We start from the raw sequence: 13,836 nt of genomic DNA, 5'->3' as shown, positions 1-13,836 counted from the left end.
TTTCTAAGGTGGATTAGTGATTGCATTAAAATGGCAATAGCATCAGTGTGCGTCAGAGAGATGCGCTCAAGGGAATTGCAGGTGTCACCAGCCAATGCTTGAAAATGTGGGACTGCAATAGCTTTAACAGCACAGTGTACATGCTTTATCTTTTGAGAAATAATGCTGGCTAAAGTCTGCTGATTTGTCATTTTAATTTCCATCCTGTCTGTTTTGATGCACCAGGAATAGAACATGAGATAGTTCTCCTCCTTCAGTTAATCAAGATTTAGGTTAACCTTCGAGATGAAGGAATGTAAAGCATCTAGAGTGTGTGAAGGAATATATACAAGTTGTGCACTGTTTGTAGTACAGCAGACGCGAAGAAAATCAGCATAAAAAGGTGACAATTTCCGTGAATAAAGGCACGTTTTCCGGCTAGAAAGCTGATTAGAGTGCAAGAAAAGGTTCCTGTCTTTTAATAATTTTAAATCTACTTGTTTAAATAACTTACTTTGTGCCGTTATAATACAGCAGTGGAAATCCTGGAAGCTCAGAAACACACTGTTCTTATAATGTAGTCGGTTGGAAATTTGACTGATTGTGGTTGTTCACTTCCTCACTGTCTTTCCCTCCATTGTGTGTTGTATGTATGTTTTTTATTATATTAACATAGTAACAATGAGCAGAACAGTGTTCAAGAAAACTTCTATATTTACATTGAATTCAATTCGCAATGTGGCATAATGTGATAAGAATGTACAGATGTCGTGATACTATGCATCATGATAAAGTTCCCTTGGCCTTTGGAATTAAAATAGCCCCATATCATCACATACCCTTCACCTTGGCATGGTTTGGATTTGCATTGAGCGATGATTTTATAGAAAGTATCCCATGCCAATCTGTAGGTATGGTGAAGGGTATGTGATGATGTGAGGCTATTTTAATTCCAAAGGCCAAGGGAACTTTATCAGGATGCATAGTATCCTGGATCCATGAAATAACTGGCCTTTAAAAATAAAAATCTGCCTGCCTCTATGAGAATTTAACATAGGGGTGTACTCACTTTTGTTGCCAGCGGTTTAGACATTAATGGCTGTGTGTTGAGTTATTTTGAGGGGACAGCACATTTACACTGTTATACAAGCTGTACACTTAATACTTTACATTGTAGCAAAGTGTAATTTCTTCACTGTTGTCCCATTAAAAGATATAATGAAATATTTACTAAAATGTGAGGGGTGTACTCACTTTTGTGAGATACTGTAACTCTATTATCTCCCCCCCTCTTTTCCTCTTTCTCTCTGTCACGCCTCTTTGTTCACATGCCTCCTCCGTAGAGCCTCGCTACACGATGTGCATTTTAGGAATTGGGACGTCCTTCAAGATGGCGCGCTGAGAATGATTTCCGGGTCAGAAGCCGTAGGATCGATTTGACAGTTTTTCTCAATTCTTTACACACATTTTCTGAAAGCATAACCCATATTCTCAGAACTCTACACACAAATCAAAAAACAAACACACACACACACACACACACAATAGGCAAAACACCACAAATCTCTGCCTTTAAAACAATGTTATGTCTTCTCAAAATGTCATTTTCTGTTCAAATGACACATACAAAAACACAAATATGATGTAATATAAACAAAAATGTCAACAAATTTCCTCCCAAACTATAGTATACATCCCATCAAACAAAGCTGGATGTGGCAAAAAGTCCTACATACAGAACAAATATTAATAGAAAAATATACTGTATAGGCCTATACAGTGTAAAAAAAAAAAAAAAAAAGCAGTCATAGACGTTACTGTGAAGCTGCTCAGGTTTGGTTGTACTTTCTGCCCAGCCTCCCTCATTATTAGACCAAACTGGCCGACTCTCATCAGAGAATTTATTTGCTATTTGTGCATACCCCAAACAGTCCAGAATGGAAAAAGATTATACAAGGTAAATAAAATAAGACAACAATTTTTAGATACCATACACAAGAGATAATAAATTACGAATACTTTGACTGGTGTATTAGTACTACTGTAAACCAGAAACTTGTGAACATACTATACCAACAAAAAAGAAAACAGACTGTTAGCGTAGAAGTACACTATCCTAAGGGTAATGGGTCTGTGACAACTGTGGAGGATATTGCATTTGGCACGAGAATAAATATTGCAAATATTGCACAGTATTTCACAGTACAGTGAAGTAGTGAGGATTATTGCACATTTAATCACAGTGAATTGTTCACCGTTTTATTTAGTTTTTGCCATCGGTCTGACTGTGGCAGGGAAAAAAACTGTTATAGAACCGTGTTTTATATGTAGTGATGCTGTCCGCTCTGCTGTGTCTGAGCCTGTACGTGCAGTGTTTGTGTCTGAGCAGAGAGTGAGCTGGGTGGCGTGAATCTCTAATGGTGCTCTCTGCTCTTTTTCCCGGCATCGCTGTGTGTATATTGTGTCCATGGAAGGAAGCTTACTCCCAATAATCCTCTCTGCAGTTCTTTATGACTCTTTGGAGAGCCTTCCTATCTGTCTGTTTGGTGTTCCCATACTAGACAGTGATACCGGAAGTGAGGATGCTCTCCATCAGTCCTCTAAAGGCCTGGGTGATAGGGCTACGACTCAGTCCTGCTTTCCTGAGCAGCCTGATGTACAGCCGCTTCTGGGCCTTTTTCACTGTGACATTTGTGTTCAAGGTCAGGCTCAAGTCAGATGGTACTTGCAGGCCCAGCAACTTGTAGTTGTCAGCCCTCTCCACCTCAGTCCCTCTGAGGGTGAGAGGCTGCAGAGGGGGAGGATTCTTCATGAAGTCCATTATTATTTTCTTTGTCTTGTCTGTGTTGAGGATGAGGTCATTCTTCCTTTCCATAAACAAGAGCGTCCTTTACCAGACTCCTCTAACCTGACTACCCCCCACCCCCCACCCCCTCATGCTGATGACACCACCAAGGATGGTGTGTCATCAGCATATTCCATGATGGTGGTGTTGTCCTGGTTGCAGACACAGTCATAGGTGTAAGGCAAGGTAAGGCAGTTTTATTTATATAGCACATCTCAGCAACAGTGCATTTCAAAGTGCTTTACATAAAACATTAAAAAGCAGTTAGAAATGAATACTAAATTAAAAACAGATAAAAAACAAGGATAAAATACACAGTGCAGTACAATAAATTAAAGAAAGGCAACATCAAAAAGAATGGTCTTCAGCCTTGATTTAAAAGAGCTTAGAGTTGCAGCGGACCTACAGTTATCTGGAAGTTTGTTCCAGATATGTGGAGCATAAAAACTGAACACTGTGTCCCACTTTTTGGTTCTGATTCTGGGGACAGCAAGCAGACCTATCCCAGACGATCTGAGAGGTCTGGGTGGTTCATAGTTTACAAGCAGATCAGAAATGTATTTTGGCCCTAAACAGTGTAGTGATTTATAAACCAGTAGAAGTATTTTGAAATCTATTCTTTGAGGCACAGGAAACCACTGTAAAGACATAAGAACTGGAGTGATGTGATCCACTTTCTTGGTGTTAGTGAGGACTCGGGCAGCAGCATTCTGAATCAGCTGCATCTGTCTGATTGATTTTTTTAGGGAGACCTATAAGGACACCGTTACAGTAGTCAAGTCTACAGAAGATAAAAACATGTACAGGGTGAAGAGTTTGGGGCTGAGGCAACAGCCCTGTGGTGATCCTGTGCTGACTGTAAGCTCAGCAGAGACTCGTCTGGCTCATCTTGGTCTCGCTTTTCCTTCTTCTCGTCCTCCTTCTCTAACTGTACTCACACTCCTCTTGCCTCTCTCTCCTTGGCCAAAACTGAAGAGCTCATGTGTGGCCTTTTGATTGCTAAAGCTGTGATTGCTAATTAAACAATTGTGCAACGTATGTCTGCCCATGTGAGGCTTCAGAGTGAATAGTAGGAAATTTAAGCTTAGCATTTTCAATGTCAGTGTGTTGCATGTGAACGAGATGAGAGAGAAGTTATGTAAGAAGATTGTGACAAATGTAGAGAATTGTGTGTAGTGGTTTGAAAAAAAGTGTGGTTTAGAACTAAAATCTGAGTGTAAAGCAGGAAATGTGCTTGTATTTTAGAAGAATTGGTTCAAGCGGTTGGGACATGAGTTACAGCTTGTGGTCATTGTGTCTCAAGTACCAGCATAACAATTGAGAAAAACTGTAAATGGTATATTCTTGGTTTTCAAAGTCAGTTGTGTCTCTCTGACACACCACAGAGCTCGGTTTAACTAAAAGATCGACCCCAAACGATGTTTAAGATCCCTAAAAAAGTGCTTCTCATATTTTGTTTTGTATTGAATGACTTTTCCTCATTTAACGGGGACAACCATGTAAACGTCAAATTAACATGATATATTTCCAATGTCCTGTCCGCATTTTGTACACATTGGTGTTCCTTGGGGTAAACGTTACCCCATGCTGTTTTAGCTGTATAAAACATATTGGAAATATGAACATTTTACGCTCATTTATTTAGGTTGTTTAGGCTGATATTGAGGTCACTGTCACATGCAATTTTATAATCTTTAGAGCCCTAAACTGCTATAACCATAGTACTGCGAGAACCCCTGATATGTCCCACAACATGAGGGAGGGGAAATATGGTTCCTGCGAGGACATTGATTCTCCACACAACACAGGGGTGGGACAAATATAACAGTTTGTACTGCAGCCTTCTAAACCATTTCTCTTGGTTCTCTGTGGGCTCCCTCTTTATACTCTCTCCATTGAAAATGACCTCTAAGCAAAGTTGTTTTTGCCAATGAGGTTTTGTCACAGCTTTTTGGGGTTATATAGAGGAGGATGTGTCTGAGAATGAGGATAATGTTGAGGAGGACCCTGATTGTGAGGCATCCTCCTCTGATGAGAATGAGACTATTGGTGTTCACCCTCCTGTTATCTCTCAACCACCAGCAGATTGTATTCTCTCTTAGCCTCCAGTGGACACGTTACCCTTCCAAAAATGGAAAGTTATCATGGTCCCTCTTCCTATTTGAACTGTATTGGGACAGTTGGAAAGACTTGGATGTGACCCACTTGCATGATGCTGACACTGGAAGGGCAATAATTCCAGGCACCATGTTTCTGAAGACATTCAATGTGTCCTCCTGTGTCATACACTTTGTGACAAAGCCACAGCAATAAAGGATGTATGGGACAAGTGGGTCCAGAAATGACCCTCTCTTTACAATCCAGGCCCTCACGTGACTGTGGATGAATGTCTGGTTGCATTAAGTTGGCACATTCAGACAAGACATACCAAACAATCAGGACAAATATGATATAAAAATATGGGCAGCACGCACAGTCCAGCTATCTCTTGAGTATGCAGGTGTAAACTAGGAACGCACCTGAAGAGAGAATAAGGGCATGAGGGCGATATTAGACATGGCAGAAGGACACAGGTCATAGAATTACATGTGATCATTTTTTCCCATTGGACGCCCTAGGTGAGGAACTGCTAAAAAAAAAAAAAAAAGCTTCTGTAAGAAGTCATTCAAGCACCAAAAAGAGCTTTCTTTAAAATGTTAGGTCAATCAGGGATTTTGTGGTAATTTGCATATTTGTCATAGTCGCATAAAGGGTATTCAGGATCTATAAGGGGGGGGGGGGTATTTCTAGCGGCAGCTTTGGCGCTAAGATGTCATTTCAGGCAGGTGTCGACTGTGGGTCGTCGGTAGATTGGCAGCTCTAACCTGCGTGATGCCTTCACATGCTGATGAAGTAGAGGCTGAGGAAGAGCAGCCAGCACCGCCTTTCCCTTATACGCCTCACCCGGGGAGGAAAGGGCCGACTGTCCCCTCCGACCCGAGTGCAGTGCCTCACGTTGCTAAAATATTAGCTGACACAACATTGCTAACATCTAAACCAACCTGAGCATCAGCATGCGCAGGAAAGAAAAACTCCCAAGGCTAGACAACATTTACACCCTTTATTGAGTACATAAGGGGGCTGTTGTTGGTGGTGCTGCCTTCTCTAAGAAGGTACGGATTGGTCCGGCCAGAAGCCCGGGGTAGGGAGTGAACAGGTACGGGATGGCAAGTGGCGCTCCAGGTAGTACAGACCGGGCCTCAGGTGTCTGTGTCCCACCTGAGCTGCACATAGACCGGTTGCAGTCAACGGAAGAGGTTGCCATGTCACCTCAGCCAGCATCAGCTCGGTCTTCTTGGTGTGGGAGTTTATTTTTTAGTGTATTTTTTTAAAAATTTGGACTCAAAGTTGAACGGTCTTCATTCTCTGTCTGTTGGTCCGCCATTGTGAGTAGCAGTAATGAAATGTAGCACCCGGCATCTTTCCTCGTCGGAAGTTTCCAATTACAATCAAACGCAGCATAACCGGCACTGCCAAGCTCCACCTGGCAGACAGGGTAAGACAAACCGCTGCTGACTGAAAGCATCACTAATTGTGCGCTGAATTTGAATTTAGTGTGGGAAAGTCGCCACAGATAGTCAGATTGTATTACTTGATGGCAATCATTGTTGTTTTAACTCACTTTTTGATAGATGGGTACTTTCTAGACAAATTGCTGGGGTCAAATGACCCCAAGGATTAAGGGTGTTAGTACATTTGAGGATAACAGGAGGGTTAATAACAATCTCAGTTAGTGGTGTTGGAATCATCATCTCTTTCTCTTCTGGTATTTCTTTGGATAGATGCTGACTGTCATCAGCTGTATTTATTTGTGTCTCTCCTCTTCTCTGTGTCAATAGGTGCTGGACTTCTATCAAGTAGTAACAGTTCTATAACACTGATGGTTTTGAAAGTTCAGGACAGTTTGAATAGGGCAACCTGCAGCGGGGTGAAATATTGATATACAATGTGCTATACACTTTAAGCCGAAGGACCATTTATATGTACATTTCAGGCCCCTATAGCCAGAAGGAGTACAAAAATGTGTAGCTTTTTAATATTCTGCACTCATTTACAGACCCATAAGGAAACAGCAGAGCGAAGCAGGACAAAGAGAAGAGACACAATGTATTTAAATGTAACTCATTGTTTTTGTTAAAGGAGCGGTTTACCCAAATTACAAAAAGCTTACTATCTCACGCACCACTAGTGGTATTTAGCCATGCAGACAGTTACATTTGTATCTGCTGAGAGTTTGACATGTCAACCTCCTCCCCAATTCTAATGATATTTGAAAATTTCTACACGCAAAACCCAAACTATCTGTGTGACTGTATCCAACTAGAAAACGTAATTTTCTAATGTGAGTGAACCAACACTTTGTTCTGTGTCTTGCGTTGTGCTAGTTGATGTCTAGAACTACGGTTATTGAATGATTTACTTGCCACTTAAATGTTTACCCTAATAACAACACTATTACTTCTTGTACTACAATGACATTCCGAAGGCCATGTTTACTAAACGTCTAAACATGTTTACGTTGTTTAGGGTTAAACAAGAAGGTATAACACAATAATTATGGAGCTGAAACCCCCATCAGCCGCAAAAAAAACTGATGAAGCGACTTAGGCTCAATAATGGTTTGCTCTTTTGTTTTTATTGATGCAGGAGAGACATTGCTCCTGTGTTCAAGGTTGATTTCCCAAGTCATTATGAAGCTAAAGAGACAGGTCCTAAAACACACACATCTACGGCTACTGACATAATGGCCACTGACATCAATGACTGTAAGGTTTTTCTCAATCGTTTTTTTCTCAACAGTCCTTTTATCTCTTACGTTAAATTATTATATTAAAATTTTAAAAAAAAATGAATAGAATCGAAACCTGGCACGTGCACACATAGACATTAAAGGGGGCACCCTCCCTTTTTCAGCTTTTAAAAAAAAAAAAACATGAATATGTATATATGTGTGTGAATTTTGAATGAAAATCTGAATGTATTGAATGAATGTCTGAATATATGGAATGAAAGTTGGATTATATTGAATGAAAGTCTGAATATATGGAATGACACTGAATATATTGAATTAAAGTCAATATATGGAATGAAAGTTTGAAAATATTGAATGAAAATCTAAATATATGGAATTAAAGTCGGATTATATTGAACGAAAGTCTGAATATATGGAATGGAAGTCTGAAAATATTGAATGAAAGTCTGTATATTTGGTTTGGTTTGGTTTATTTATGGATATAGCGAGACAAAAGGATCCAAGGGATAACATGTAAAAGCGATGAACACTTTTTTCCAACATGGTCCCTGATGGAAGAGAACAGGACAGACAACACATGCAAACACACACAGCCCTTCGAAGGGTAAAAAAACCAACAACAAAACAAAAACTACACATCAAAAGTACCAGATAAAACACCATGAGCTACAAAGTAATAAATTACCCGGTCCCAGTCTAGAGTCTATTTTCCCCTAATTATCTATTTTATTCCACGAGTAAACCTTAACTTTATGTTTAAAATCCTTTTTTTGTTTCTGTCATTTTAATATTAAGTGGAAGACTATTCCATGAAATAATTCCTGTATAAAAAAAGGATTTTCTTGCTTCACTGTTCACACATGGTACCTTACACGAACAGACACTGGCCCTAGTCTCATGGGCATGTTGAGTGTGCACCATCAGAATCTGAAATCCCAAAAACTTTGGGGCTACACCATTAATGATATTGTACATATGATTGAGTTTAAGTTGTTCAACCCTAAGCTTTACAGGCAGGAACTCTACCCTCTTAAACTCATTTATTCCAACATGATACCTGGAAGGTTTAGACAGTATGAAGCGGATCATATTGTTTTGCATAACCTGCATCTTATTTTTCATTTTCATCGTCAGGCCACTGTACCATGCTGAGCATGCATAGTCAAAATGGCACTGAATGAGTGCTGAGACAAGGATTTTTTTTTATTTTGGAGACAAACTGCCTTGTATTACGGTATAAGAATTTCAATTTGCAGGCACTCTTGTTCAGTAATTTCTCTACAATGGAATATCCTGACAGTGTCTGGTCCAGTGTAATACCTAGATATGTAACAGTATCCTTTGCTTGCTTTGCTTTTTGTTACATGTGACTTTTAGCGCAGGTTCCTTTTGTAGCTTACGTCTGGTGCCAAATAGAATACACTCAGATTTCCCTAGGTGCAATGACAGTCTATTGTCTATTAGCCACTCTCTAACATTTTTCAGCTCTCCACTAAGAGAGTCTTCAATTTGATAGATGTCTTTTCCAGACACTAGTAGTAAGGAGTCATCGGCATACAATAACAGCTTACATTTGACTGCAGCTGGCATGTCGTTTACATGAATAAGGAATAACAAAGGATATAAAGAATATATATATATATATATATAAAGAGTATATGGAATGGAATGAAAGTCTGGATATATTGAATGAAAGTATGAAAATATCGAATAAAAGTCGGATTGTATTGAATAAAAGTCTGAACATATGAAATTAATGTGAATATGTGAAATCTTAACATCATCAAGAGTACCATACCAAGAGGCACCATCCTGTGTTTTCAATGTAATTAACCTGTACTGTTGCTATCTGTTGATGCAACAACATCAACAGTACCAATGAAAAAATGTATTTGCTGTTTCATCATGGAAGACCGAATGTAGTAAACCTTAGAGAGAAGACACACCAGCCCGATAATCGGGCGTCGGGCCGTCTGGTGAGGTCCGTAACTCGCGTCTGTTCCGTGTGTCCCGTGCCGTTTTCCGTCCGAGGAGCCGTCGGCATTCATTTGGGCCGACCCGACATGTTCAGTCGGAGACAGGGCAGTCGGGACTCGCCCGGAAATGGGGAGCGGATGAGCCGCTCAAAATCTGACAAAAATCTTTTAAACTGACCTTTGTCAATCTGAAATGAAGACAGATTCAGCAACTGCATGGCCTATTTCTCGCTTAAAATGTTTTCAGAAACACGTTTCGGTAAGCTATTTTAGTACAATATGAGATCGTATTCTGAACAAGCCGCCATGACAGTCTGGCTGTGAATTTCCGGAGAAAAAAGAACCACGTGGCGCGTTCGTCCAATCAGCTGCCGGTTTTCATTTTCTGGGAAATAATCAGACTGTTAATGAAAACAATACAGAGCAGCGCCGCCTGCTGGTATGGAGACGTATTACGTTTTGTGCATGCGCAGAGCGTACGCTCAAGTCGGCGTCGCCTCAGTGTGTTCTGAGGCATTTTTTGGACCTCGGGACCCGACTGATCAGTCCAACTGGCTTTTCTGCCGACGGTCGGCCCGTCTGGTTGGTGTGTCAGGGCCCTTACAGACCAGCCATTTCCTGCTTATCGGGTAAATCTTAAAAAATACCTCAACCTAACAGGTGCCCCTCACTAAAGCCCATACTACAATCTTCTCCCCTATGAGTGAACCTGGATTTCGTGCTGATTTGCAAACAGTGTCACACTTGTTGCAGCAACGTCCGTATGGATTAATCACATCGAAAACACAAGAAGGTGCCAGAGCCTTGAAGACATCAGAATTCATTCAATATTCTCGAGTTGCATTCCATATATTCAGACTTTCATTCAGTATATTCAGACTTTTCATTCAAGTTCATATATCAAGTTTCAGTCAATACAGTCAAATGCACAATTGCTACATGAATATGCAAATTAGGCGTTAACCAATTAAAACCCGCTAATTTGCACACATTTGACAAGGCACTGGTGAATACGATAAACAAAATAACTGAAACATTTCACCACAGAACTTCCCCAGTTAGTGACTTACATCAGGAGTCTTTTTCCACTAAAATGTTATTTAACTATGCAGATTAGCTTGTTTGGTTAATTTAATAGAAATCTACAGATGCAAACAGACGGAGTGTATAGGCCTAAAACAAACCCCATGAACATGAAGTTTTTCTTCCATTAAAGTAAAAGAAGACATGGAAGCAAAATAGACAAACATCTCAAAATTGACCACTACATGAAAAAAATGTCCTTTCTTAAACAGTAACTTTGTAATTTTGATCGTAGGCTCCTCATCTAATAATTATCCATTCTATAAGTTTGTTGTATGCTGATAGATCTTTACATGATACAGACAGCCCTTCCTTAAATATAAAAGGAGGAAATTGTATGACACTGAAACTAAGTCCTTGTCACCATCAGTTATTATGTGTGTGTGTGTGTGTGGTAATTGTAATAATAATAATAATAGCAATAATAATTATGTATTGATCATTTCAAAACTGAAGTCACATTGTCAAAACGCTTCACATTGTCAGTGAAACAGAAGTCTATGTGTCCCCTGGTTTGACCCCTTTCTCCTCCCCCCCAAACTCTGTCACTTGTTGTCCCCAACATTACTCATCACCGGTTTCAACCTCCCCCCCTCCCCCCTCCCCCCCCTCAACCCTCCAAACTCCTCCTATCAGGGCAGGTGAGACAGTCATGGGTATATAGGTAGGCTAATGTGAAGCAATCTGCCTTGCTCTGGGGAGGGCAGAAGACAGGAAGCAACAGGGCTGAGAGAGAGGGTATGCGTGTGAGAGAGGCGGAGGAAAGTTGCAATTTAAAAAGGCAACTAAATTGACAGTTGTCAGACTTGCATTGCAACCATGGTGCTGGGAGTAAGTATTGGAGCCTTGTCACATGTTTTGGACTACTTTCTCATAGAAGTTTGTTGGCCTCTTTATTCAAATGACAACCTAACCGACCTACGTCATCTGTTTCAACAGCCAATAGCAAAGTCAGCTGGTTAAGTCAGTTACATCCAGCTGTTTTATATCCATGAGTTACACAAACTGTCAAATGGTCAAAATCGCAGTGTTTTGGACGGAGGCTCATCAAGCGCCTGCGAACATGGTATATGGTCAAGCGAGCTAGAGAGGGACTGCAGAGAGGGCGCTGTGTTAGAACAAAGCCATGAATCAGAGAAATAAAATGTCGTTTTCGCCGTTTTATTACCACTAGAAATGCAAGTGTAGCAAGTGTCTCACTACTCATTTATATTTTAAGATGCTACAAATGGTATTCAGCTACAAAAAAAACAACTGAAAAGTCGGAAGTTAGAAACGAAGTACAGAGAGTCGTTGCTATGAAGACGATACACCATCTCGTCTAGTTGCATTGGTGCAAATTGGCAGGTTTTAGAATGTTGCAGACTGGCGCATTCCAAGTTGTTGAAAGTTTCAACTCGTCTCGTAGCAGATATTTGGTCTGAACTGAGCTGTAACAAGTTCTTCCATGGCCGTGTTTGCATGAATGTATTATAAATACATGTTAGCAGCTGTGGGCCGAATTCCAAATTCTGCAAAGACCCTACTCTGCCCCTGACTGGCTGGTACTTGATTGATTGACCGTTAATTCAAATATTTACTCAAAATAATTTACACTGAATTGAGGATTGCATTGCCACTTTGCATATTGAATTGTCAATTGCAAAATGCAGTGTCATTAAAATAAAGAGGCCAAAAAACTTACCATACCTTACCATAGTACCTTAGTTTCGAAATCTGCTGTGCAAGTGTTCACCTTTGTTTTTTTCAGTTTTAAGGAACTCTTGAAACTCTTCAATAAGAGATATTTATGAGAACCATTCACAATCCTTCTAACAACGATTAACATTCATTTTATTGAATAGCAAAGTTGACACTGCATGCTGCTCTTGCTCTTGCAATTTAAAAACAAGCCTCAGAGCAAACTCGCCACATGTGCTCAGTCTTATTCAGAATCTTATTTTGTTTCACTTTCTTCAATCTAGAGAGGGAAAGATGAGTACAAACTGGCGGCAACCTCAGACGGTGGGGACAAGAAAACGAAGAAAGATCAAACAAAGAAGGATATGGACGATTTGAAGAAAGAAGTTGACCTGGTGAGTACACAAACATCACAGTGTACACATAGGTACGCTTGAAGGAGATATATACGCAACACTGACCGCACAGACACACCTGGTCCTCCCTTTAGACCACAGACAGGTGTAATGCTGCTCCCCAGGTCCATCGTCCCCCCCTCCTCCGTTGCACAGTCCTCCTGGTTTTTTCCCCTCCTCTTGCTCAAGTGTGGCCAGCTGGTCGCTCCTCTCAACCGCACCATAAGCTGGCTCTGTTAAGCCTTCACCTCTCATAGGTTAAAACCATGTTCGTTAAATGAGTTCAGTTGCAGGCAACTGGGGGAGCATTTACTTTGGCAATGCCGGTCTTAACTTTTCAAATTTTCTAGTGTACAGGTGTCATCATGATTAATAGTCTCTTTGGAACACAGGCAGTTTTTTTTAGTTTAGGGTTCTTTGTTTGGGTGGGGAGCAACACTGCGGCAACCGAAGAGACAGACACATTATTTTAGAGGTTAAAACATGAATTCATTCTGATTATGACATTTAAAATAATCCACTTCTATTAAAATCTGTCTAAAAAACTAAAGTAAATAAAAGACAGGCACTGTTAATAGTTCTTAAAATGACAGAGCTACAGTCCAAATAGTTCTATGAGTAATACAAATTGTTCAAGATTTGGGGAGTGTTGGGGGAGTTCTGTCTGGTCAGTGTAACGCTTATCAGTTCAGTTTCCTTTTAATTTTTTTCCACCTTGACAAATTAAAAAATTGGATCTTTAACCTGTTTTTCCAATTTTCTGTTTTTATTCAGAGGATCAGAAATTTAGAAAATTACAAAATTGCGTCTGGGCTCCAATTATTCAATACTACAATGGTATTCTCTTTCTCTACTTTGCAGAATATGCAGGTCATTAACTGCATATGGACCAAAAAAAACTAAAAACTGATAGACTTTGGGGTCAGAGGTGCTTGCAACTGATGGTTTCGAGTGGGGGGGTGGGACGTAGCTAGGCGGAACGAGGGAGAGAATACCATTGCAGTAGGCCTATTGAATTGGAGCTCAGATGCAATTTTGTAATTTTCTAAATTTCTGATCCTCTGAATAAAAAGAGAAAATTGGAAA

At 40.2% G+C, this 13,836-nt stretch overlaps 1 protein-coding gene, 1 long non-coding RNA gene and 1 pseudogene across 2 annotated transcripts in view; 2 read left to right on the top strand and 1 right to left on the bottom strand.

The window, feature by feature from the left end:
- The window catches only part of LOC116044418, an 18,069-nt gene that overhangs the window by 912 nt on the left and 3,321 nt on the right, over positions 1 to 13,836 (bottom strand). The window lies entirely within an intron of this gene.
- LOC116044414 (sodium/potassium-transporting ATPase subunit alpha-1) overlaps positions 11,363 to 13,836 on the top strand; it is a 110,504-nt gene continuing 108,030 nt past the window's right edge. Inside the window, exon 1 of the mRNA XM_035998590.1 lies at positions 11,363 to 11,506. Within this exon, the coding sequence (XP_035854483.1) occupies positions 11,495 to 11,506 (12 nt within the window). The 5' untranslated portion in view covers positions 11,363 to 11,494. The remainder of the gene's footprint in view (positions 11,507 to 13,836) is intronic.
- The window catches only part of LOC116044415, a 23,119-nt pseudogene continuing 21,928 nt past the window's right edge, over positions 12,646 to 13,836 (top strand).

Source organism: Sander lucioperca, chromosome 24 (assembly GCF_008315115.2).
Source record: "Sander lucioperca isolate FBNREF2018 chromosome 24, SLUC_FBN_1.2, whole genome shotgun sequence".
Lineage (NCBI taxonomy): Eukaryota > Metazoa > Chordata > Actinopteri > Perciformes > Percidae > Sander > Sander lucioperca.
This window is presented reverse-complemented; position numbering and strand designations above follow the sequence as displayed.